The sequence below is a fragment of the Budorcas taxicolor genome, chromosome 1 (assembly GCF_023091745.1).
Source record: "Budorcas taxicolor isolate Tak-1 chromosome 1, Takin1.1, whole genome shotgun sequence".
NCBI classification, from domain to species: domain Eukaryota; kingdom Metazoa; phylum Chordata; class Mammalia; order Artiodactyla; family Bovidae; genus Budorcas; species Budorcas taxicolor.
The window spans coordinates 48,277,976-48,304,850 of NC_068910.1; the positions used below are offsets into that span (position 1 = coordinate 48,277,976).

General features: G+C 41.9%; 1 protein-coding gene across 1 annotated transcript in view; it reads left to right on the forward strand.

Annotated features, from left to right (window-relative positions):
• SCN11A (sodium voltage-gated channel alpha subunit 11) overlaps positions 1-26,875 on the forward strand; it is a 77,642-nt gene that overhangs the window by 12,285 nt on the left and 38,482 nt on the right. The window contains exons 6-16 of the mRNA XM_052648062.1: positions 869-1,036; positions 1,826-1,889; positions 6,439-6,580; positions 7,359-7,556; positions 8,453-8,626; positions 12,251-12,380; positions 13,377-13,615; positions 17,776-17,958; positions 20,716-21,084; positions 23,497-23,919; positions 26,213-26,323. Coding sequence (XP_052504022.1) covers positions 869-1,036; positions 1,826-1,889; positions 6,439-6,580; positions 7,359-7,556; positions 8,453-8,626; positions 12,251-12,380; positions 13,377-13,615; positions 17,776-17,958; positions 20,716-21,084; positions 23,497-23,919; positions 26,213-26,323 — 2,201 coding nt within the window. The remainder of the gene's footprint in view (positions 1-868; positions 1,037-1,825; positions 1,890-6,438; positions 6,581-7,358; positions 7,557-8,452; positions 8,627-12,250; positions 12,381-13,376; positions 13,616-17,775; positions 17,959-20,715; positions 21,085-23,496; positions 23,920-26,212; positions 26,324-26,875) is intronic.

Below are 26,875 nucleotides of genomic sequence, written 5' to 3' on the forward strand. Positions count from 1 at the left end.
TCCCCAGCAGACTGTTTCCAACTGTGTGTCCAGGGATGTCATGTTGGTAGCTTGAAAGCAGCTGCAGGAGAGGCGTGCATGGAGGGAGAAAAGGGGTCTACACTCCAGAATTTAGTGAGCCAGGACCTTTGTAAATGCTGCAGAGGAGGACTTTCCCTGTGTCCTCCCCTCTCTGCAGAAAGCTGATTTTTAAACATTTATTGACACACTACCTGACTGTGTCCTTTTTATTTTGTAACTTTGGCAGCCAAACACTGTATCATGGACCTTGAAGGTGCTTGGTAAATATTTCTTGAATGAATTTTTCAAAAGCCCTGATTATAAGTAGTAATCTGAGTGTTTGTTTCCTAAGATATCTTCATTATTGGGGTCCAGGCAGAGCTCCCTCTTCCAGCTTTCTTTGCAACCTTCCCCCCCGAATTTAGCCATATCTCAGGGCACCTTGTGTATGTTACTGTAGGTAGTAGCTACCAAATGTTAAATACAGTTTCAATTCCTCACTTTGGCCTTACTGTTGCCTGTGACCCCCAGTAAGGGAAGTGACTGCACAACTGTCATCCAGTTATGTCTTACATCTCTGTGGCAAGTGTCTGCTCAGAGTTTTCTCACTTGCCCTTCAGAGCAACCCTGTGGCATCTATAGGGCAGGATAAAGAGGCCAAGTCCTAGACCAGTGGGTGGCTCTGATGGCAAATAGCTTTTAAGGTACAGGGTTGGAACTAGAACTTTCAGCTTCAGAATCCCAGGTCAGGCCAGTTTCCAGTGCCAGCCCGCAATCAGACAACTTTCGAAGCCTTACTGCTCCTTGCCTGTGTCTTAAGTGTCTGTGTGAGTAGGGGTCTTCTCCCCACACCTGTTTTCTTCCTCAGGTTTGAAGGTCATTGTTGGGGCCTTGCTGCACTCTGTGAAGAAGCTTGTCGATGTGATGATCCTGACTCTCTTTTGCCTCAGCATCTTCGCCCTGGTAGGTCAGCAGCTCTTCATGGGAAATCTGAGCTACAAATGTGTCAGTAATTCCTGTAACAATGACTATCAAGGTAAGCACCCCACCGTTCACTTCTTGGTTTGTGCATGGTTACTTTTTATTTATCCCCACTTGTACTATCTATCGGTCTGTGTTACGAATGTCTTAGGAGCACTGGATGACTTGTTCCTCCAGGATTCTCATGTGGGCAGGTGAATTTCTTAGAGAACTGCCTCCTTCTCTGGGTTTTCATGGAGAAGGAAAAGCCTGAAGTTGCACATCTGTAACAGTGGTGTCAGCTTTCATATCTGCCCACTTCCTTGTCACCTTTTACAGATGTCTTCAGAGTGCCTGGCTTTGGTCAAAGGGGACCAGCAACTTCCCACAATGCCTCTCTCTACCCAAGTATTTTCTTCAGTGATGTTGCTCCTTTTATGTTGCTCCCTCTCCACTCTGAGGTCAACCGTGTATCAATTTCATGTGTCCTGAGTTTCATGTGGCCATACTTTCTCCATGTCTGTCTTGGTTTTTGAGTTTCTCACGGGCTCGCCCTGTGTCCAGCTTCTCCCAAGGGTGGTCTCTGGCTCAGTCCCATGTACTGAGAAGCAAAGTGGTTATCGTGACACTGCTTCCTCCTCTCATTTCTGCTTCCTTCTCCTTCTCCCTCTTCTTTTCTTGCATCATCCTGAGGGCTTAGGCTCTAGTTTCTCTCTGGATCATTTCACTGAGATCACTTTGATCACCTTGATCATTTTGGAAGATTCTGGACCATCTTTTTCTAGCATAATTTGGCATATTTGCTATTCTCTTTCCTTTCAATGTTATTTGTTTCAACCTGAGTTTATAATTCTTTCCCCCTCAGACTATTGCTTTAAAAAAGAAGACTCCACTGAATTCAAAATGTGTGGTGTGTGGATGGGCAACAGGTAAGATGTTTATATTCTTCATTCTATCTATTTGAAGTGATGTGGCAAACAGTCTTCATCTAATGACTTATGCAAACAGTGGTGATAGTTCTCAAATACCACTGATTATTTCAAGTGTCTAAACAAACTTTGACATGCATTACTAAATTAAAAATTATTTCCCAATGTCTAGAACTGTATTCTCCCCCAAATTATGTTGAATTTGTATCTGGTAAGAAACCTACTGAAAACATAGTGATATTTCAACTTTATGGAGTGGATATTCAAGACCGTCAAAGGTCATAAAGGATATTGTGACTGAAAGCCCCATTTAGACCTATTTCCTGATCAGTGACATGGCCCTGACGCAAGACATCTCAGCATGCATCTTCTATTTGTGGATCTGTGACCACCACTGCCCCGATTGCCCACACTGCTGTACGTGTGTTCATGCACATTCACCTCAGCAGCTGGTAGCCCTCTGGGGATACCCTCCCTTATTCTAGGTAGTCCTCTCTGAGCTGAGAGATTCCGTGAAGATTTATTGAGTGTCTTTCTTTCTGGTGATGTTGTTTCCTTTCGGTGGCCTTGGATCTTCGTTGCTGTGCATAGGCTTCCTCTAGTTGTGGTTTGCAGGGCTATCGTCTCATTGTGGTGTGCGGGCTTCTCAATGCGGTGACTTCTCGTCACAGAGCACAGGCTCTAGTGCTCAGGCTCAGGAGCTGCAGCACACAGGCTCAGTAGTTGCGCTGTGCAGCTCGAGGATGCACGGCCTTCAGTGGCTGGGGCACAGTGATCTCACTGGTCGTGCTCCTGGGCTCTAGAGAGTGGACTCAGTAGTTGTGGCACATGGGCTTCAGTTGCCCCTCAGCATGTGGGATCCTTCCAGACCAGAGATTGAACCCATGTTCCCTGCATTGGCAGGCTATTCTTATCTCCTTACCACCAGGCAAGTCTGAGTATATTTCAAATTAAGATAATATGCTAGACACTCTGATGAAATAGACTACATTCATTTCTCAATAACAAATATGTATCAAGGGCCAACAGTGTGCCAAACTCTGTCTTAGGTCCTAGGAATCCAAGTACGTATAAAGGAGTGCTGTCCTCTTGAAACTGACATCTTTCAGGGAAGAGAGATGTACAGTAAATTCTTGAAAGTGTGATGAGCGTAAATACAGAGAGAAATAACAGAGATGTAACTCTGTCTATAAAATTAGGGAAGTCTTGTAGTGGTCACGGGTTCTGATTAGGTCAGACTTACTAGACATATTAAACTTTATTCTAATACAAGGTTTATTGAGCTCTCTAGAATGATCCTCAAGAGGACATACATGCCTACAGTTCATTTTTAGTATATAAAATGCAACAGATTTCTGAATCTTGATTCCTAAAATTTTATTGAATTCATTTATTAGTTCTAAACCATTTTCTTGATGAAGACTTTAATTTTCTATCTGTAGTATCATATCACTTGCAAATAGTGACAGTTTTACTTCTTCCCTTCCAATTTGAATATTTATTTATTTGGCTGTGCCAGATCTTAGTTGTGTCACACAGGATCTTCCATCTTTTTAAAAAAATTATTATTTATTTTTAATTGGAGTAGAATTACTTTCTAGTGTTGTGTTGGTTTCTGCCATACATCAGCATGAATCAGCCTTAGCTATACATATGCGTCCTTTCTCTTGAACCTCCCTCCCACCTCCCACCCCATCCCACCCCTCTAGGTTATCACAGAGCACCAGGTTGAGCTCCATGTGTCATACAGGAAATTCGTGCTAGCTATCTGTTTTACATATGGTAATGTATATGTTTCCATGCTACTCTCTCAATTAGCCCCACCCTCTCCTTCCCCCACTGTGTCCACTAGTATGTTCTCTATGTCTGTGTCTCTATTCCTGCCCTACAAATAGGTTCATCGGTACCATTTTTGTAGATTTTCTATATCATATAGATACATTATATATGATATTTGCATTTGTCGTTCTGACTTACTTCAGTCTCTATAACAAGCTGTAGTTTCATCCATCTCATTAGAACTGATTCAAAGCCACTCCTTTTTATGGCTGAGTAATATTCAATTGTATATATGTACTACAGCTTCTTTATCTGTTCATCTGTCAGAAGACATCTAGGTTGCTTTCATGTCCTGGCTATGCAAACAGTGCTGTAATGAACACTGGGGTACATGTGTTTTTTAGAATGGTTTTCTCAGGGTATATACCCAGTAGTAGGATATCTGGGTCATATGGTACTTTTATTCCTAGTTTTTAAAGAAATCTCCATACTGTTGTCTATAGCGGCTGTTACCAATTTACATTCCTACCAACAGTGCAAAAGGGTTCTCTTTTCTTCACATCCTCTCCGGCATCATTTGTAGATTTTTTGATGATGGCCATTTTGACTGGTGTGAGGTAATACTGCACTGTAGTTTTGATTTACACTTCTTTCATAATAAGTGATGCTGAGCATTTTTCATGGGTTTATTAGCCATCTGTATGTCTTCTTTGGAGAAATGTGTTTAGATCTTCTGCCGATTTTTGATTGGGTTGTTTGTTTTTCTGATACTGAGCTTCCTGAGCTGCTTGTGTATTTTGGAGATTGATCCTTTGTCAGTTGCTTCATTTGCAATTATTTTCTCCCATTCTGAGGGTTGTCTTTTCATCTTGGGCTTCCCTGGTAGCTCAGATGGTAAAGGCCGCAGGAGATCTGGGTTCAATCCTTGGTCTGGACAATCCCCTGGAGAAGGAGATGGCTACCCACTCCAATATTCTTGCCTAGAGAATTCCATGGACAGAGGAGCCTGGTGGGCTACAGTCCATGGGGTTTCAGAGTCAGACAAGATTGAGCGACTAATGCTATGGTTTCCTTTGCTGTGCAAAAGCTTTTATGTTTAATTAGGGGTCTTCCATCTTTCTTGTGGCATGTGAATTCTTGACTGTGGCACATGGGATCTACTTCCCTGACCAGGGACTAAATCTGGGCCTCCTGCATTGGGAATGTAGAGTCTTAGCCACTGGACCACCAGGGAAGTCCCTTTTCTTCCAGTTTGGATGCCTCTCATTTCTTTTTTTTTTTTTTTTGGCTGATTGCTATGGCTAGGACTTCCAATATCAAGTTGGCCAATTGCTGTGGCTAGGACTTCCAATATCAAGTTAAATAGAAGTGGTGAGAGTGGGCATCCACCTTATTCCTGAGATTAAGCAAACGTGTGTATGTCCTTGTGAGCAGAGTCTCAGTTTGTTATAGCCCTCCTGTAAATCCCACTAGTTTTCAAACCAGCTAAGGGAACTTTTTGTCCTAGTGTTAGACCCTAGGGCTGGCCTTCCCAGGATGTGATTCGAACCCTTTACCCCCCCAGGAAGGATCTCTGAGCCTCTGATATCCCTTTCTTCTGTGTCCCTTCCTGTGGGTGTGAGTCCCAATCTAATTGCTTCCCCTCCCTTCCTACCTGCCTCTGTATGGATCTTTCTTTACACTCTTATATCCAGTTTACTGCTAGTGTCCAGTTTGTTTTCATTGAGAATTGCTCCACATGTAGACCTATTTATGATGTATTCACTGGGGGAGGTGAGCTCAGCATCCTTCTCCTCTGCCATCTTGATCTCCTCCCAGTAAAAGCACCATATTTAGAGATATGGACCTGAACGAGCTAAAAGTTGTTGAATTGGAGGTATATAAATGACAGTTGAAGAATGCTGGAGTGGTTCTCATTACAAGCCTTGAGGTGCCATGTGAGTTTTTAAAACCACAGCATGTGTTACTTTGATAAGAATACTATATTTCAAACTAAAAAAGTACATACTCTTAGTGTATTTGATAAATGCAATCAATGAGGTGTGTTTTGGTGATGTGGGCAAGACCCATATGCAAGATATCTACTGTTTTTAAAGTAAAACCCAAATGTTTGTAATAATAGGGGACTGATAACAATTGTAATCTAAATATTCAGCATTAGCAAAGCATTTATAAAAATCCCAGAAATGTAAGACACACAAAAAAATGAGACATTTCCTTGTATGCTGATATGGAAAGACCTCCACTCAGTATCATTCCATGAAAAAAGCAAAGTGCAAAAGAGTGTTTAAAGAATGCTCATGTTCATGTATTTTAGAAGATGTATATTGATAGACATGTGCTTTTGTAGTCATAGAAGACTTCTGGAAAATTAGTAAAGTAACTGTTTATTTGTGCCTTTAGGAAGTGGGACTGGGTATCTGGGGAGAGAGGGAGACATCAAGTCATTGTATGTCCTTTTTTTTTTTTTTTTTTTACTGTAAATTGTTCACCAAGTCACTACACTTCATTTTTTAATGAAAAACTGCCACTGTGAACTTTCTAATCAATCTGTTTGAGAAGAGACTATGAATACCCATGTTTAGACATAGACTGCGAGGTGTGGAAGATGAGGGATGACACTCTACAAATGTTCTCTTCACCTAGGAGTTTTGAGTGTGAGCTCATTGTTCTTGGAAGAACCAGTGCCCTGGGCACGGTGTGTGTGTGGTGGGGGGAACTCAGCTGCAGAGTATGTAATTCTTTCTCTGTTCCTTTTTCCAATATCTAGGGCTTGTCCTGAACAATATAAATGCAAAGATAGCAAAAAAAATCCTGACTATAATTACACAAATTTTGACAACTTTGGCTGGTCTTTTCTTGCCATGTTCCGGCTTATGACCCAAGATTCCTGGGAGAAGCTTTATCGACAGGTTATTTATTTATTCATTCTATTTCCCTCTCTCTCTCTCCACCTCCGCCTGCCGCCCCCTGCTTCCCTGCCTCCCTCTCTCCCTTTCCACCACTTATCTATTGTTTATTTATAACCAACCATCTCTCCTTCACCTTTGTCATGTATTTTTTAATATAAATTTATTTATTTTAATTGGAGGCTAATTACTTTACAATATCGTATTGGTTTTGCCATACATCAACATGAATCTGCCACGGATGTATACGTGTTCCCCATCCTGAACCGCCCTGCCACCTCCCTCCCCGTACCATCCCTCTGGGTCATCCCAGTGCACCAGCCCTGAGCATCCTGTGTCATGTATTTTTTATCCTTAACAAGTGTACTGTTAAATTCGCTTTTAGAATTCTATTAGAAACATCAAAAAGACTATAAATGTGATATCTGGAAGAAGAGTACAAAAAATGCTTCCTAGAGATATCACCCCTCACCAGCTTCCCCACTGACTGCAGTTCCACCACTAGTACTTCAGCCTTCATGCTGCATTGCTCTTTCTTGCCATTTTTATGTAAAAAATACAAATACCCATGAGAAAGTCATAGTCAGGTCACTAGGACTTCTGTGTGAACATGCAAATGGTATTTCCTTACTGAGGGACAGAGCATCAGGAGCTCCAGTTGATGGGGAGGCAATAGATGAGGTTGTGGGCAGCTGAGCCAGTCAGATCTGGGGAGAGACCAATGACTACTGTCTAATCTCTGCCCCAGGTGAAGTCACCCCGTGTGTTCTGTCCCTTGCAGACCGTGCGTACCTCAGGGCTCGTCTCGGTCCTCTTCTTTGTGGTGGTCATCTTCCTGGGCTCTTTCTACTTGGTTAACTTAACCCTGGCTGTTGTCACCATGACTTATGAGGAGCAGAACAAGAATGTAGCTGCCGAAACAGAAGCCAAGGAGAAGATGTTTCAGGAAGCCCAGCAGCTGTTGAAGGAGGAGAAGGAGGTAGGGGCACATGATATCTGTTAGTGGGGTCTACTTGGGGGCATCCCAGAGGCTGCGGGGTCTGATGCTTAAGGTTTCTGTACAAGGCCTGTACAATGCTTTCCCAACTGGTGATTTTCTGAGAAATTTTAAGCCCCTTGCAGCTGGCTCTGCTACGGTCTCTCATGAAGATGCCCAGGCACAGGGCTCTTGAGAAAGGGATTTTGATGATCTTTGGCTTTCTGAACATGAGCCTTCAAAGACAGATCCAAAATTGCTGGCTAGATATACGTGTGTGAAAAGGAAGGCTCTGCTCTAGGCTTTCTTGTGGGAAGCTGAAGATGTTTGTGTCCAGGGACTTTGCTTGAGAGTGTTTTGGAAGCAATCATGATGGCTGTAGAGATGATAGTCATGATCATCTCTCCCTTCTTGTAATTCCTGTTATATTTACAGGCCCTTCTTATTGTTTCCCTGGCATCTTGATTTTTTTTTTTTCAGTTCTTAAATTCCAAGATTCAGTTTTAAGATTTCAAGGCAGGGATCATGTTTTATGCTTTTTCTCATCCTCTGCAGAGATTTGTCAGGAGGAAACCCCTCTTAAGTGCTTGATATCTGCATCATTAAACACAGACATTTAGTGAGTACCTAGCATATACAGGACACTGTGCTAAGGGTTAGTGGCACAGAGATGTTGGAGAGTCAACCCTGCCTTCAAGGGCTGCAGTATCGTGAACAAACAGGACACATTCCCCACATAAACAAGGATAAAGATATCATACTCCAGTTGGGCAATTTGCAGTTGAAATGGTCCAGGGCTACCAGAAGAGAGGGGAGAATGCTCACCAAAGTGGAAGTCATTTGCAGTGTTCCATGAGGAGTGTGATCTGTTAATTAATTGCTTTTGTTCACTTTCTAAGGCTCTGGTTGCCATGGGAATTGACAGAAGTTCACTTAATTCCCTTGAAGCATCATCTTTTTCCCCAAAGAAGAGAAAGCTATTTGGTAGTAAGAAAAGAAAATCCTTCTTTTTAAGAAAGTCTGGGCAAGACCAGATTCCAGGATCAGACTCTGATGAAGATTCTTCAAAAAAGGCAAGTTTTGGCCAAAGAATTAATGATATTTGAGCCCCGCTCAGGGGGACAGATCAAGTTGTCCATCTAACTGAAAGGATTCATTCAGTCAGTCAGTGATTTATCCATTCATCCATTTGCACATACTTCCCTGCATCCATGGGTCTATTCAGTTCTCCATTTATTTACAAATATCTGTGTAAAGTGTTGACTGTGTTTATTTGGCACTGGAGTAGGTACTGGAGATACACGGGATATATAACACAGACATCTAATAATGCAGGCACAGTGCCAAGAAGGCAGTTACTGTTCAGTGTGATGACCAGCATGATGGTCACAGGGAGAGCAGAGCAGGAGCAATGTCTTAGGGACAGTGTTTATTTCCTCCAAGGCAAATGTTAAAGATGTTAGAGTACAAGTAGATTATTTGGGAAGTGATCGCAGGAAGTACTGAGAAAGGAGGGGAGAAGTGATACATGGAAGAGAAGGTGGTCAATTAATGTGTTATTAAGTCAGTTTAATCTCCTTGGACTGAGGGCACTATTTATACACTACCTTTGGTCTATCGTTGGTTCAAGACTTCTGGAGTCAGGAAACAATAATTTATGACTTGCTATGTGTTAGGGTAAAAGTTATTTGGGTTTCCAAAGAAAGCCTGAGGATGTGTGGATGGGACCAACAATAACATCTGTTTCAGACCACCAGCCCCAGACTTGATGGGGACTGGGAAAAGAGCAGTGGATCAGAAAAAGGTTCCTAGAGGAAGCAGTGTGTAAGCTGAAAGGGTGAATTAACCAGGTTAGAGGAAGAATGAAGCTCCACACGCAGAGAGAACGGCACATGCATAGGCCTGGAAGCAAAGGAGAGCAGAACATGACCCAGTGGGGATGGTGGCAAGAGGTTCTAGTGGTAAAATGTGGACCCTTGTAAAAGGCCTTGAAGCCAAGCCAAGGAGTTCATTCTTTACCCTATATGCAAGGGATAAGCAGTATGGAAAGGTTTTAAGCAGAAGAGTGATAAGACCAGATTTACTTTGTGGAAATCCTGGATTCAGCGAAGAGAGGGGATTGGAGGAGGGTGAGACTGGAGGCCACCAATTAAGAAGCTGTTGCAGTGATCCGAGTAAGAGGTGGAAATGGCTTCAACTATGGTTCGGGCAGTGAGGATGAAGAGAGATGAACAGGTTACAGTGGATCTACAGAGGAAAAGATTTGGCAAGTGACTATATGCAGAGGGTGGGGATGATGCCGGTTTATGGCTTGTTGGTGAGTAATCTACTGAGATGAGCAGAGAGCATGTTCTGGGGGGCGAGGAAGATAGCAAGTTAAGTTATGCACATACCAATTTTGAGATGCCTAGAGAGTGAAAGAGGAGAGTGAAAGAGCTGGCTTAAAACTCAACATTAAAAAAACTAAGATAATGCTATCTGCTCCCATCACTTCACAGCAAATAGATGGGGGAAAAGTAGAAACAGTGACAGATTTTATTTTCTTGTGCTCCAAAATCACTGCGGATGGTGACTGCAGCCATGAAATTAAAAGATGCCTGCTTCTTGAAAGAAAAGCTATGGCAAACCTAGCCAGCATATTAAAAAGCAGAGACATCACTTTGCTGACAAAGGTCCGTGAAGTCAGAGTTAAGGGCTTCCCCGGTGGTGCTAGTGAAGAACGTGCCTTCCAGTGCAGGAGACGCAAGAGATGTGAGTTTGATCCCTGGGTTGGGAAGATTCCCCTGGAGGGGGGCATGGCAATCCACTCCAGTGTTCTTGCCTGGAGAATCCCATGGACAGAGGAGCCTGGTGGGCTACAGTCCACAGGGTTGCAAAAAGTTGGACACAACTTAAGTGACTTAGCTAGCACAGAAATGATTTTTCCAGTAGTCATATTTGGATGTGATGTGAGCACCAAAGAATTGATGCTTTTGAATTGTGGTGCTAAATAAGACTCTTGGGAGTTCCTTGGACAACAAGGAGGTCAAATCAGTCAGTCCTAAAGGAAATCAACCCTGAATATTCATTAGAAGGACTGATGCTAAAGCTCCAGTACTTTGGCCACCTGATGCAAAGTACCAACTCATTGGGAAAGACCCTGATGCTGGGAAAGATTGAGGGAAGGAGGAGAAGAGGGTGACAGAGTTGGATAACATCACTGACTTAATGGACATGCTTTGAGTAAACTGGGAGATAGTGAAGGACAGGGAAGCCTGGTGTACTGCAGTCCATGGGGTTGCAAAGAGTGGGACATGACTAGGAACTGAGCAACAACAACATGGGGCATTCAAGCCAGGCTATTGTTTAGGCAGTGGGATATGCAGAAAAGAGGCTATGAAAGGATGTGATATAGAAAAAAAAATCTTATTTAAGGTGGGGGATGTTTGAACATGTTTTAATTCTGGAGAAGAGAAATCAGAAGAGAGGAAGATGTTGGAGATACGGGCCAGGGAATAGTGGCTAGAGCCTCCTTCCTGAGGCAGTGGAAAGATGAAGGAGGCAGAAAGCTGGTGTGCATATCTGAGCCTGGAATGGGGAAAGAGAGTTCAGGGGCCTTTGAAGTAGATGGACGGACTTGCCCCGCTGCTGTGAGCAGTTCCCTGGTGGAGTGACAGGTTGAGAGCCCATGGCTTAGACTAGGCTTCTTTGCTGTCAGATCACAGCATAGTCAAGAAATTGCATTTATTTTTTAATATTTTGGAAGTTTTTCCTCATTCTTAACATAAAATGTCTTTTCCCTTTAACTGTTAACAGAATAAGAAATGGCTATTGCAAGACTACAGGCTGCCTTTAGAACAGCTTTTCACAAAGGGATAGTTCCCTATAAGGCCATGGTTGGTCAGAACTTTTGGGGGACTAAGTAATTACAGATACCTGAGTTTTCTGGATAGCTGAAGGTTTATGAGGTTATGTCTTTTAATTTCTAGATACTTTAGAATTTTAGATAAGGTGAAAATCAATAAACTCTTAGACACAGCCTGAAAGAGTAGCTGAAGTTTACTAATATAAGGATTTTGTGATATTTATATGACTGTCCTTCTTAGTTACAAAATTTTTTTTTTGTTTTGGGGTTTTTTATTGTTTGTTTTTGGTATTTTTGCCACATGGCATGTGGGATCTTGGTTCCCCAGCAGGGATTGAACCTATGCCCCTTGCATTAGAAGCTCAGAGTCTTAACCCCTGGAACACTAGGAAAATCTGAGTTACTGTCTGTTTCAAAATCTATGTAGACAGCCACTCAAGGCACTTCACTGTCTGGCCTCAATTCACCTTTCTGAATTTATCCCCCACTTTTGCCCCTTGCAAACATTGTTTCTAAATTATACTTTTTATTGCTTTCATACCCCAAACCATTGTGCATTAGTTTTTGTAAAATTTTTTTTGCTTTTTGTTGACAATGAATAAAACACAGAGAAATAAATGTTTCTGTAGGTATGACTCTAGACTCTAGAAATGTACATACATGAAAATATGAATGTTCAAACCATATTCCTCTTATGTAGTAAATGTGAATTAAGAAAGTTGAACCTTTGGCTTGCAATGAACATGAAGTGAGTTGAGCATCTTCACTGCATGTAGCATTGAAACAAAGTTTGTGAAGTTTTAAGGAGAGGCCGCCCCTTCCCTCAGAAGGTCCATCATGCCTTCTCTTACAGCCACACCTCCTTGAGCAAACCAAACGACTGTCCCAGAATCTGTCAGTGGACCACTGTGATGAGCACGGAGACTCCTTCCAAAGGCAGAGAGCCCTGAGTGCTGTCAGCATCCTTACCATTACCATGCAGGGTAAGTTGTGCCTCCCAGGCCAAGGGGGAGCCTAAGTTCAATGATGTCCTTCCCTTCTCCCTCTCTCCAGCTCCCTAGAAGCCCTCTGCAACCCACTATGGGTACTTCTGCAAAGTGACTCCCAGTGCTTCTTCGGAGCACGTGAGCAACATGGCTTTTAAGAAGCGGGCGTTCCCCACGGGCCCACCCTGAGCTGTCACTTGGGTAATGGTGGGACCAAGAGCACCAAGAAGACTTCCTGTTCAGGCCACACAGTCACAGGAGGTTTCAGTGACAATGATAGTTAGCCAAAGGAGAGAAGACATAGAAGTTTCCAGGAGGTGACAGTTGTCATTGAAGTTAGAATAGGAATCTGTCATGAACAATAGAAGAAGACCTGTGCGTGTAGGCTGGTACCATCTGAGGGACCTGATTAACAACAGGTAATGGGGACCAAACTCAGGGGTTGGTGTTCAAGGGCAGGACTCAGGTTCTAGCAAGAATGGGGTTAAATGGGTTCTTAGCACTTCTGAGTCCCCTCATGAAGCCCTGGAAATCAGGGTGCCTTTTCTGACCTGAGATCAACTGATTGCATGCCTTTTGTTTCAGTGCTTATAGATGGCGCTGCCTGAATATCTTCCTTTCCCCTGGGCCCTGGAAGCTTGCTGTGCTCTGATATAGCCATTACCTTGGTCCACCTTGGGTGAACAGAACTTGGGCTTATGTCTGTCTCTTTCATGGGTTCATAGCCAGTCAGTGTTGACTTTCCCATCTGTATCTCTGACAGTGCAGCCCTGCTCCTAGGTGCTCAATGTGCATATAAAGACTTTTACTTGACTATGCCACATGAAAGCTGAGTGTGGGAAACCTTTTTAGCTACACATCAGTACTCTTCTTGACTGATCATGTCGTAGCACAGAAGATGCCAGGGAAGAGGGAAGAAGGACACACAGGCAAAGAGCAGCCAGACTGGCGCAGAGCCAACTCCTCAAGGGCTTTTTCATTCTTCTTCTCCAGAACAAGAAAAATCACAGGAGCCTTGCCTCCCATGTGGGGAAAATCTGGCATCCAAATACCTCGTGTGGGACTGTAGCCCCTGGTGGCTAGACATTAAGAAGGTCCTGAGAACTGTGATGACTGATCCCTTTACTGAGCTGGCCATCACCGTCTGCATCATAATCAACACTGTCTTCTTGGCCATGGAGCATTACAAAATGGACCAGAATTTTGAGAATATATTGTACACAGGGAACTTGGTAATTCTAGGTTTTTAAAAATATGGAACGTATTTCAAACTTTGAATTATGACTCTTTCAAGTCTAGATATTATGTGCATGGTCTAACCAAACATGGATCTTTGGTCCTCTTAGGTGGAGTAGAGGGAAAAAATGCCTGTTAGAATTTTATTTTTACCCATTTCAGTAACTTTCAGTGGGCCCCTGTTCACTCTCTAGTATGTTAAGGTATGTCTTTAGTCATCTTGGGGGGCTGTGCTGTGTCTTTGTTGCTTTGCTCTATAGCTTTCTCTAGTAGTAGTGAGTAGGGGCTCCTTTTTGTTGCAGTGCCTAGGCTTCTCAATGTGGTGAGAAGTGGGGGCTTCTCTTGTTGCTGAGCACAGGCTCTGGGCATGTGGACTCAGTAGTTGTGGCTCATGAGCTTAGTTGCTCCGTGGCTTGTGGAATCTTCCTGGACCAGGGATCAAACCTGTGTCCCCCACATTGGCAGGCAAATTCGTATCCACTGTGCAGCCACTGAAATCTGCAAGTAGACATCTTAAAAGGTCAACTATTTTGGATAATCAAGAAAATATTAACCATATCCAAGGACCCATGGTAATGAGTACCATGGTACCTAGTAATGTTGATGACACCATTTGTCACAAAATAATGTGATTGCCATTGCTAAGTGTTATTTTCCCTGTAAAGGTGAGTCAGGGCCTGGAAGCTGTAGGAGGTTTACTTTCCCAGGAGTGGGTTGCGAGGTGGAGAGTGAGCTGGGGTGGGGTTTCAGATGAGCCTGCTTCAGTAGTCTCAATTAAATTGGGAAAACTAAGATAGGGGAACAGACTTTTCAAGAACTGTTCACTTTAATTCATAATTCCTGCAGAAGGCCCCAAGGGTAAATTAGTTTCCCAAGTATCAGAAATAGTAAGTACCCAGTGAATGTTCTACCCTAATTTGCTAATGAGTTAATTAGCTAAAAACCTTATCATAATGTCAAATCTTTTCTTCTTGAAGTTTTATGTTATTTTTCTCATTTAAAAAGCAATACTAAAAAAATAAAAATAAAAAGCAATACTTGGTTTTTAATTTTAAAAACAAGGGAAATACAAAGAAGAAACTAATTTCTTATGGTCTCACTAGCAAAGATGATCATTTTTAGCATCAGAATATTTCCAAGTATGTATGTATGTGGATGTTTAAAAATTTTTTTTGCATTGACAAGAACCCAAAGTACCTATTGAATCAGGAGTTGCTCCACAGAGCTGCCTCAGTGCATCAAGTTTAGGACAGTGTAGAACTGTAGACAGGTGCCTGTCACCTTCGGTTCTACCTCCCATGAAGAAGAGCAGGGAACTGCAGTATAAGACCAGGGTGGGTCTCCTTATAGATAGTCTGTATTTAAGTTCTTTTCCCCATACTGTCTTTAGGGAGAAGTGCCCTTTGGGTACACATATGTTGGATTAGATTCCGTGTTGCACAATGAACCTGACACACAGATTACCTTCTAATAGGCTGGGTCTTCTGGGGTGATCCAGGCCAGGGTGTTTAGTTCTCTCCTGTTGAGGTGTCCCAGAATGGCCTGACAAGGTTGTTTCACTTGGAGGGAGAATGTTATGTGACCTCAGGGCCACAATACCTACCCCAACAGAGTCAGCAGGACCCATCTTTCAGTACCTCCTGGTAGATAGAGTTATTGGATAAGTTCCAGAGAATACTCAAAAAGTCTCTGACAGCATCGTCTCCATAGACAGGGCTTCCCAATTGCAAAGGTGGTCTATGCATCAGTTCTCCTGTTGATCCAACTAGCAGAAGTAACCAAAGCCCACCTCTCATATTTCCCACTGACCAGGCATCCCAGGTACTGAGGTAAAGTTGCATTTTGCAGTTGAAAGGTGGCTAATTAAGTGACATTCTTCTCCAGAGGCCAAAGGAGGCAGAGAGACATTGATGGTGTCTGAAAACACAGGCAGCAGCTGGACCCTGGGTCCTGGAAATTGAAGAGAAACATGCAAAGCTGCTTATGTAGCCTGTGGATCCATTCCATGCACTCCATTCGTTACACATGCAAAAAAGGGAGCAGCCACCTCCTTCTGTTGTGCCCCCATGACGGTGATGATGGGAGGCCTTGGAGCCCTGGGCTTGAAGGAACACATCCAAACTTCCTTCCTCTGATGGGTGGAGCCGGATTAAGCTGGCCTGTGGAGTTCTGTGGAAATAGGCTCTCTAGGCTTCAGAACTACTTGAATCAAGGGGAGTCCATTGAGCTCCCGAGAAGTCATAAGTAGCGGTTGAATTGGATTGCAAAACTGATGGTTCCCCAGGCATCTAGTGATGCTGTCAGGCTAAGACACCTAAAGCCTGAAGGAGACAGGAGGAGGAAGAGTGGGTCAAAAGGTGACTGAGATGAATCCTCCACAATTAACTGGAACACACAACACTGGACGCTTTTAGGCGCTGGTTGTGGCATTTTGGGGATAGACAGCAGTGTTGGGGGCTTCCCTGATGGCTCAGCGGTAAAGAATTTGCCCGCAGTGCAGTAGCCACAGGAGACGCAGGTTCGATCCCTGGGTCAGGAAGATCCCCTGGAGGAGGGCATGGCAACCAACTCCAGTATCCTTGCCTGGAGAATCCCGTGCACAGAGAAGCCTGGTGGGCTAAAGTCCATAGGGTCACAAAGAGTCGGACAAGACTGAAAAGTGTTGAATAAGACTGAAGAGACTTGGCACACTCATGCACACAGGCAGCAATATTTAAAGGGAAAAGTAGATATAAGCTTTGATTTTTTTTGCCACTCTTGATTTCTTTTTATTTGCCTATCTGGGGTTTAACTTTGCCCATCCTTTTATTTTAACTTGTGTCATTTTATTTTAGGGTTATATTTTATAAATAGTCATTTCATTATTTATAAAAATAGACCACCTGTTACTTTTAATAAAATGATTCAATCATTTATAGGTTGTTGCTGTTGTTTCCAGAATTAAAGAGGAGAGTCTTATAATGAACAATATTTTAAAAGATTTTAACCCTTTTTATGTGAAAGTCACTCAGTTGTGTCTGGCTCTTTCAACTGTATAGTCCATGGAATTCTCTAGGCCAGAATACTAGAGTAGGTAGCCTTTCCCTTCTCCAGGGAATCTTCCCAACCCAGGGATCAAACCCAGGTCTCTCACATTGCAGGTGGATTCTTTACCATCTGAGCCACAAGGGAAGCCCAACCCTCTTTTATTTAAAAAAAAACAAAAACCCTTTTTATATTACTGTATTATTTTCACACTATGGTTTTCCTCATTTCTGCTTAATTTCTCTGTGTGTTTATGATAGAGAATGTGCTATTTGCTATGAAGAAACGCTTTGCCTTATTTTCTGCAAAGATATAGGAGACAGATTTAACTTTGAATTTGGCTACTGTGCAACTTTTTGCAAATTTCTTAAGCCTGTATTTATCTAATTGTTAAAGACAAAGAATTATTTTCCCCATGGAAAAGACATAGTTTAGTGCTTTTTAAACTCTTGCCCCTCCTTTTAATTCTTTAATATTTTGTTCTGGAATAATGTGCCCTGCATTCTGAGGGAGTTTTTAAGATTATATTCTGATTCACTAATCTTCCTTTCAACCATAACCAACTCAGGGTTTATCCTCTATATCAGGTTGCTCAAAGACTTTTTTTTGTCTGGTAGTGATTTCCAATTCTCTGTTCTGGGCCCTTAAAATTTTTCTTTTTTTTTTTCTGACCAAAGTATTGAGGTTGAGTGTTTAGATAAACTGCTTTTGTATTTTGGTTTATGAATGATATTTATCTTTACTTTTCAGAGGTGTTGTGTACTCCCCTCACTCCGGAGTTATTAGTATCTTAATGAGAATTCAGAGGAGGAATTGCTTGACACTTCCTATTACTCTGCCATCTACCAAGAAGCCAATTTTGCTTTATTTTTTTTAACAGAATGGAAAATATATTTATTCTCCATCCTGATGCCTGTTAGCTTGGTGATACTGTAGTGGAGGCCGTGGTGGGGTGGGGTCGTGGGGAGAGAGGAAAAGGTAAAGTGAAGTCCATGCTACAGTGGTAAATGCTTCTTTTTCATGGACTGCAGGGTATATGGTATCAAGTATGAGAATACAGTTTATTTCTTTGTAACCTCTGTAATTTCCTTGGACATACCTTCTTTTGTCTCATTTTTCTGTCTCACTGTAGGTTTTCACTGGCATTTTCATGGCTGAAATGTGCCTAAAAATCATTGCTCTGGATCCCTACCACTACTTTCGTCGAGGATGGAACATTTTTGACAGTGTTGTTGCTCTTCTGAGTTTGGCAGATGTGATATTAAACCATACGGTTTCAGGAAAAAGTTCGATATCATTTCGTTCCTTAAGAGTGGTAAGGCACTTACTTTCTTATTTTACTGAATAACTTATCTGCCAGGATTGAAGAGTCTTCAGTGAGTTCAATAGCTAGTTTCGGATTAAAGCTTACCATCTTACCTTGATCTGAGAACCAAAGTTACACTCCTCCTGCCAGCCAGGTCTATAATACACTTGTGAGTCCCAGGCGGTCTTCTCTCAGTCGAACCCCTACTCTCCTCCCTCCGCTGCCAAAAGATGACCCTTCAGGCAACCAGGCTCAAAATTATGTCTTCTGGCGTCAGGACTGTGCTCCCTGCTGTGTGTGCAACCCCCCCATCCATCTTTCCCCGCACAGAACTCTGAGCCAGGCACCCTCACAGCTGGGCTTACCAAGGGGAGATGCACTACAGAGCCCAGGATGGGGGCAGGCGCTGCCAGCGGGTGTTGTCCCACAGGGTCCCTCCTCATTGCTCCCAGTAGCACAGCCCTTTTCTGCAGTCTTTGCCCTTCATCCACAAACCACTGGAGGCACCCCAGTAGCCTTTGCCGAGTACCTGATATGTATGCGGAAGACTGCAAGGTGAGGGAAGCACTGCCTTCAAGGAGTTTGTGGTCTAGGGAAAATATAAGACATGGCCCAGAAATGACCATGCGGCAGACCCCATAAGAGGTATGGGCAGAAATCACATCTGGGAAGGGAATCAGGAAACCACAAAAGGTTACCTCTCATCCTCTTTCAAAGATTTAGCTTTTTGGAGGGGACATGGATATGACTTCTTTTTTTCTTTTTAAAAACTTTTTATTTCATATTGAAGTATAGCTGATTAACAATACTGTGATATTTTCAGGTGAACTGTGAAGGGACTCAACCATACATATACATGTATCCATTCTCCCCGAAACGCACCTTCCATCCTGGCTGCCATATAACATTGAAAAGAGTACCATATGCTATACAGTAGGTCCTTGTTGGTTATCCATTTTAAATATACCAGTGTGCACATGTCCATCCCAAACTCCCTAACTATCTCTCTCCCCCACCCCCCCATCCTTCTCCCCAGCAACCATAAATTCGTTCTCTAAGTCTGTGAGTCTCTTTCTGCTTTTCAAGTGAGTTCATTTATATAATTTCTTTTTGGATTATTTCTCCTTCTATGTGGATAGGATTTCTAAACATGTGGAATTCAGTTACTTAAGCATACATTTTATAGTTGGCATATGTTAGAAAAGCACACTGCTTAAAATCAGGCATTATTAGACTGCTCCCTAAAGTTTTATTGGTGCTTGGGTGAGCAAAATTACACGTGCTTTACTAATGGTTAGGCTTATTACAGCCATGCTCTGAGGCAAGGAGTTCTATGAGTTTGTCTGTGGACAAGAATAGAACCACATTTTCTCCCTGAAATGCCCCCAGTTCCCCTCTATGTAGCCAGCAGTGGTCCCTCTCTTGTGATAGAAATCTAACTGACCTGCAGTATCTCCCTGCCCCTCCACAAATACTGGGTTGGCCGAAAAGTTTGTTCAGGTTTTTCTTTAATATCTTATGAAAAACCCGAGTGAACTTTTGGGCCAACTCCAAAGTTGACACTTAACAGGATTGTACTTTGGAGTTAAACCATTGGTTTACATTAAAAGTTAACATAAGAAATAATCTGTGAAACTAGTTACTGTGCTTTTTTCTGTTGTTGTCTCCTATAAGGTCTATAAGTTTCCACGGAGAGAATTTCTCTCTGGAAAAAAAGAACGTGTCTTGAGTAGTCCTCCTAGGCACAATACATCAATTTGTGAGCTCAATTATATAATGAAGGAGTTAACAAACTTTGTCTGTAAAAAGCAGATGGTAAATTTTTTCAGTCCTACAGGCCATATGGTCACTATAGAAACCTCTCAGTTTGCCATCATAGCACAAAAGTAGCTGTAGACATTAGAGTACACATTCGCATGGCTGTGTTCCAATAAAACTTTATTTACAGACATGAAAATTTGAACTTTATACAATTTTAATGTGTAATGAAATATTTAAAAAATTATTTCCAACCATTTAAAGATATAAAAACCTTTCTCACCTCTCAGGCCATATGAAACCAGGTAATGGGATGGATCTGGCCCTGGGCCCAGAGTTTTTGACCCTTAGTATAGATAGTGCAGGACAGGGAAGCCTGGCATTCTGCAGTCCATGGGGTCACAAAATGTTGGACATGACTTAGCAACTGAACAACATCATACTGGGGGCTTCCCCAGTGGTGCAGCAGTAAATAACCCTCCTGCAATGCAGAAGATGCAGATTTGATCCCTGGGTCAGGAAGATCCCCTGGAGAAGGAAATGGCAACCCACTCCAGTATTCTTGTCTGGGAAATCCCATAGACAGGGGAGCCTGATGGGCTACAGTCCATGAAGATCACAAAATAGTCAGACATGACTTAGTGACTAAATAACAGCAACAACCAATATTATACAGGGTTCCAATATATTCATTTTGTTTAATTAATGTGCATGCTCAGTTCTACCATCATGATCCCAAAGTCTTTATCATTTAAAAAAATTAGACCAAATGTTTCATTTTTAAAACAAAAAATAGATATGGGTGAATATCAGATTGGGGCATGGAGTTGCTGACCATGTTTAAGATGGATTTGGCTTTGAAAAGATTTTTGAAAGTTATAAATGCTGTGGTTTGGGAACAAGTCATTTGAATTATAGCTGAGCATGTGGAATTTGTCCTAACTGGATTTTCTTCCATTTTTGTTTATTGTCTTTTAAAAAATTATTATTATTATTTTTTTTTTACAGCTGAGGGTCTTCAAGTTAGCCAAATCCTGGCCAACTTTAAACACACTGATTAAGATCATTGGCCATTCTGTTGGAGCCCTTGGAAACCTGACTGTGGTCTTGGCCATTGTGGTCTTTATTTTCTCAGTAGTTGGCATGCAGCTTTTCGGCTCTAGATTCAATAACAAAAAGAATCATTTAAAGTCCTGTGACCCTGAAGTCCTGTGTTTACGACGCTGGCACATGGGGGATTTCTACCACTCCTTTTTGGTGGTATTCCGCATCCTTTGTGGTGAATGGATTGAAAACATGTGGGAATGTATGCAAGAAACTAACCCAAGGCTGTGCATTATTGTGTTTCTGTCGATCATGGTGATTGGAAAACTTGTGGTGAGTGTCTCAGTTTTGTTATTGTTGTTTTAAATGCATGGGCTAAACAAATGCATTAGCTTCTTTTCCAGCACTTTACTAGTGAAAATTGTTATTTAAATATAGTATTATAAATTTAATGTTATATAATATTCAAAAATCTGCATTTGAATTTGATTTGAAGACAGTATGGTAAGCATGAAAGAAAACCTGTCATGCAGTACTTTAAAGATGCCCCAATGTCTATCTTACTCCAAGCGATTATTCAAATCGCCACTGATTGCCTGAGGTAGGGATATTTTACTTAATTTGGTCCATAGATGTAAAATGCAAAATGCCAGACTGGATAAAGCACAAGCTGGAATCGAGATTGTGGGGAGAAATATCAATAACCTCAGATAAGCAGATGATACCACCCTTATGGCAGAAAGTGAAGAGGAATTAAAGAGCCTCTTGATGAAGGTGAAAGAAGAGAGTGAAAAAACTGGCTTAAAGCTCAACATTCAGAAAACTAAGATCATGGCATCTGGTCCCATCACTTCATGGCAAATAGATGGGGAAACAATGGAAATGGTGACTGCTATCATTTTCTTGGGCTCCATAATCACTGTGGATGGTGACTGCAGCCATTAAATTAGAAGACACTTGCCCCTTGGAAGAAAAGCAATGACAAACCTAGACAGTATATTAAAAAGCAGAGACATTACTTTGTCTACAAAGCTCTGTGTAGTCAAGGCTATGGTTTTTCCAGTAATCATGTACGGATGTGAGAGTTGGACCATAAAGAAGGCAGAGCGCTTAAGAGCTGATGCTTTCAAACTGTGGTGTTGGAGAAAACTCTTGAGAGTCCCTTGCACTGAAAACAGATCAAACCAGTCAATCCTAAAGGTAATCAACCCTGAATATTCATTGGAAGGACTGATGCTGAAGCTCCAATACTTTGGCCACCCGAAGGGAAGAGCCGACTCATTGGAAAAGACCTGATGCTGGGAATGACTGAAGGCAGAAGGATAAGGGGACAGCAGAGGATGAGATGGTTGGAGGGCATCACCAACTCAAGGGACATGAGTTTGAGCAAGCTCTGGGAGATGGTGAAGGACAGGGAAGCCTGGCGTGCTTCAGTCCATGGGGTTGCAAAGAGTCAGACACGACTGAGCAACTGAACAATAATGACAAAGATGTAAAGAAATGTCCGCAGAGTAAGGTTTCTTGCTGTTTAAAAGAAGGAGGACGAGAGGAAAGGAAAAGGAGGAGAGGGGGAAGGAGGAATGATGAAAAAAGTGGTCCTTTTTCTTCCTCCAGTCCTTTTATGACTGTGACTCTTGGTAGAACCGCAAACATCATGCAACCATGAGAAGTACCAAAGCAAGACAAAGTCAGCACTGAGGAAGGTAGACTGAAGGTGGAACAAGCCTACTGTCAAGGCATAATTGGTCCCGTCTTCTAGTTTCAAACATCTTGTCATGTGGCATTTTCTTATTATGTAAGCTTGCTCTGTATCTGTTACCTACAACCGGAAACATGGTACTCTATGGAGAAACTAATTAAGTGTACACCACTGAGGGTGTGACGAGACAGGAGACAGGCAAGGATACCTGAGCATAAGATCTTCAGAACTGAGTTGGGACTATCATGCAAATATAACTAATGATCCTCATACAAATATAATTAACTGTCCTCAGTATCTAATAAATGGTGTTAATAGACAGCAGGAGATATGCAAGATCAAGGGAGTGGGAAGGGAGTGCTAAGAAAGACTATGGGAGACACGGTACTTGAAAAAGGCACTTCAGAGGCAAAGAGGACTTAGCAAATAGAGGGTAACTTGAGCAAAGATTCAGACTTGGGAATTCTCATTGTGAAGCTGAGGAAGTATGACTGGACCCATTAACATCCATAAAACTCTTCCCCCAGAAAGCTGTATATTTTTGAACTGGTGAGAGCCACAAACAAAAGAGGTAAAAAACCTGCACAAGTGTGCCATCTCTCAAATTGTGCAGCTAGGAGAGGACCTCAGAGTTCAGCGGTCCTAGACATTAGACTCATATCCATGTGGGCAATTCCAGCAAAAGTCCAACCTCATGATTCTGGCTGATCCCCAAGGAATATCCACTTTTGATTTTGCCACATGGTTATGCCTTTCACCTTACCCTGCCCAGGCTCTACAGTACACGCTGCTTATACACAGACTGCATCTGGTTGATTGTACCCTGTAACTTCAATTTTCTTTGGTCTTATCTTGATGTCTCTATTACTTCCTCAATCTTTTCTCCTTTTCTTTATTGTATAGATGAACTTTCTTGGGAGATAGAAGGACATAGAACTTTCATTTGATTTTGTTTCCAGTCTTGGGGAAAAGCTGTTGTAGAGCCCTACTGTATTATTTCCTTTGCTAAATTTCCCCTATGTCCCTCTCCCTTTGTCCCTTCCTAGGTACTCAACCTCTTCATTGCCTTGCTACTCAATTCCTTCAGCAATGAGGAGAGAAATGGACACTTGGAAGGAAAAGTCAAGAAAACCAAAGTCCAGGTAGCCCTGGATCGGTTCCGCCGGGCTTTCTGTTTTGTAATACATACTCTTGAGCATTTTTTCAGGAAGCGGTGCAGGAGGCAACATTTATCAAAGCAAAAAGAGGTGACAGAGGGCCCTGGTGGAGAGAGCAAAGATATCATTCCCCTGGTCACAGGGATGAAAAAGGGCCCAGAGATCTGGGAGGAGTTTGGTGTACTAACTTCTGTACCAATGACCTTGCATGATCGGACTTGGTTGGCCCCACTTGCAGAGGAAGAAGATGATGCTGAATCCCTTGGTGAAGATAAGGGACAGGCTGCCACACAACCTGAGGCTGGAAAACAGGTATGCAGGTTCATACATAGACTCAGAGATCGTTTAAAGCGGAAGCTGCCATGGGGTACTGGTTGCCTGCCCTGTCCTGAGCACTATGCGGAGATGATAAAGGTGTACAGTGTGGTGGCTGCACTTCTGGGGCTGGTTCTAATCATGGTCTGCACATGTGGCACAGGTGGGAGATCCCAGAGGAGTTCAGAGTGGGCTGGGGCAATGAGGGCATCAAATGCCTTCGGTTGAGCACCAAAAGAAATATAGAGTTAGAACTGACTGAAAGGTGAGAAAAGGAGTGTGGAAGGTGAAGTGAATATAGCGTAAACAGATTTTGTTTCTTATGAATTGCCTGCCACCCTGGGGAAGATGTCTTAGCCACTACCCAGAATACTTGGAGGGGCAGTAGTCTCTCATCTCTCAGCCTCCCTCTTCCTGCATGGAATCTCTGCCCTGCAAACTAGCTGGAGTAAGGGAGATCAGGGCCCCAGTATTGTCAAGCTTTTGAACTTGGAATAGAGTCTCTGTCCTATGAGTAGTAACTAAAATGAAAACAGAAATCCAACTTCTTGACCACATTCACCAGAAATTTAGCCTCTTCAACTCAGATTTGGAGGAAATGAGAAAAGCTGTGACCTGCACATTCTAATGAGATACATAACTCTTCCTTGGGAGCTGAGGGCAGAGGGAGCCCCATCTTCTTGGGCACATCTGCCTAAAGTGGAGCTTCCATCAAACTGAGCTGGGGGAGTGGGAAGCGAAAGAGCAGGTCATGGCTAAAGTGCCATAGACTCCTGCTGTTATTACTGAATAGCATAGATTTTTTTAAAAAGTAAATATTTCTTCATTTGCTGTATGCCCTTAGGACAATTCACAGAAACCTTAAATGTATTTTTACAAATATTTTCCACCATTTATGTTCATTTTACTATGGAACATTCTGTAGAGCTCCTTATTCTACCATCTAAGAAGCAGCACTCTGAATATCTTTTTTATAAATGTATTAATTTTAATGACATTTTTAGATTATGATACTAATTTTGTTCTTTTTCCTCAAGTAAATTGACCTCCCTGTAGTTAATTTTTGAGGACTACTGATTTTATGTTTGTCTCTTCATACACTTTGGAAGATAAATGTGAAAGTTCATCTTTGTGGGAGGGCCTGTCACTCCCCCTGCAGTCTAAGTTCTGTGGTGTCTTTAATAGACCCTTCTAAGTGGTCCATTTCAGAACTAAGTCTTGTCTTGGCAGCTGATTCTTCTCTGATAGTGATACTAGGCATTTTGCAGATCCAGTCACTAAGCCAGTAGCTCCCTTTGCCCAGATCTTATTTCTGAGGCTGTGCTTCCTCCTGCCTCCCTAGGTATGCAGCTTTGTATGATTGTAACCCCAAGCATTGGCCACAACTTCTTTTAACTTTCTCTCTTAAGTATAAGAACTTCAGCCCAGCCCAGAGTTTCAAGCTTTGGGTATAACTCTGGTTTCCTTTTTCACATGGGACACTTTTATTCATCATTACTTGCTGCATGCTTTAAATTGTTATTACTTTATTTTTGTTCTGTGCCTGGTCCATAGATAATGTGTACCTGTTTTTTTGTGTATATATGTTCAACGGGAGCAGCATTCTTAAATTATGCCCATACAATGTCAGATTCACAAGAACCTTCACATATATTTTAGGACGAAACCTTTCTTAAGATGTGACTTTGCATATCCTTGGATTTAGCTGCAGGTCATCAGACAAAATTCATTTTTTATTTTTATATTCTAATATATTTTCATATTTTCTTTATGTCTTTCAGTTGCCTATTTTGCTAAGCCAATCCTCTGTACCTAAAAGAATACAAAATTATTTTCCAAATTATTCTTTAAATAGTTTTATTCATGTATTTTTATATTAGAATATCAAGTGATTATCGATTTTAATTTTTACTGTATTATGGCATTGTATTTTTTCAGGGATAACTGATTATACCAGTACCATTTATTAAACAATTTATTATTGAGCCATTGAATTGAAAAGTTACAGTAAGATTCACTTCTTAATTATTTGCTGAATTTTGTATCAAATCATGTTGTTTTGATTATATTACTTATGAGTAAGTTTTATTATATGTTTCCTATAATAGTTTTTCCAGAATTATTTTATGTTGAGTTTTTTCAGGAGCAGTTTTTAAAAGTAAAGAGAAAAAGTTAAATAATGTCAAAATTTTCGTGATGAACAGAAAACCAAATAAAATTCAAACTTGTTTCATCCCAAGTGAGATGTCCAGGAGGAGTATTAATTCTACTCTTGGTTTCTCAGTGTCAGGCCAGTGAAGTTCATCAGAAGAGCAAGGATCTCACTAGTCCAGGAATTCAGAGTGTGGAAATTGATGTATTCTCTGAAGATGATCCTATGTCAATACAGAATCTTCGGAAGGTAATTTTCCCAGAGTGTTCCCAGAAGAAACATAGCTCATCCACTTACCTTGCTCAAAATAGCCACTATGGAAAAATATCAAGATTAGTACAGAGCAAACTGTCAAAATTAGATTATTAGGCAAAGATCTAGGCCAGGGTTTCTCAGCCTCTCCAGTACGACATTTGGGCCTAGATTCTTTGTTATGGTGGACTGTTCTGTAGGGTGTTTAGCAGTACCCCACCTCTACCCTCTAGATGCCCATAGAATCCCCCCCGCCACTGTAAAAATAAAAAATGTCTTTAGACATTGCCAGAGTGTCTCCTAGAAAGTAAAATCAATGCAACCACTGTTCTAGGCCTATTATTCTGAGACTTGAGGTAGCTGACAATTTCATTGTCAGTAAAATGGCCTTTTCCTCATCACCTGGCTTCTGTATGTATGGTTTGTCAGCAGATCAGAGGTAAGAATGGGAGGGAGGAAAAGGCTGAGATACTGTGTCATGTGCTTTTACCTTTCATCATCCAAGGGAGAGGAATTAGAGAATTCTGTCTTGGAGTCAGGGCTGGTCAG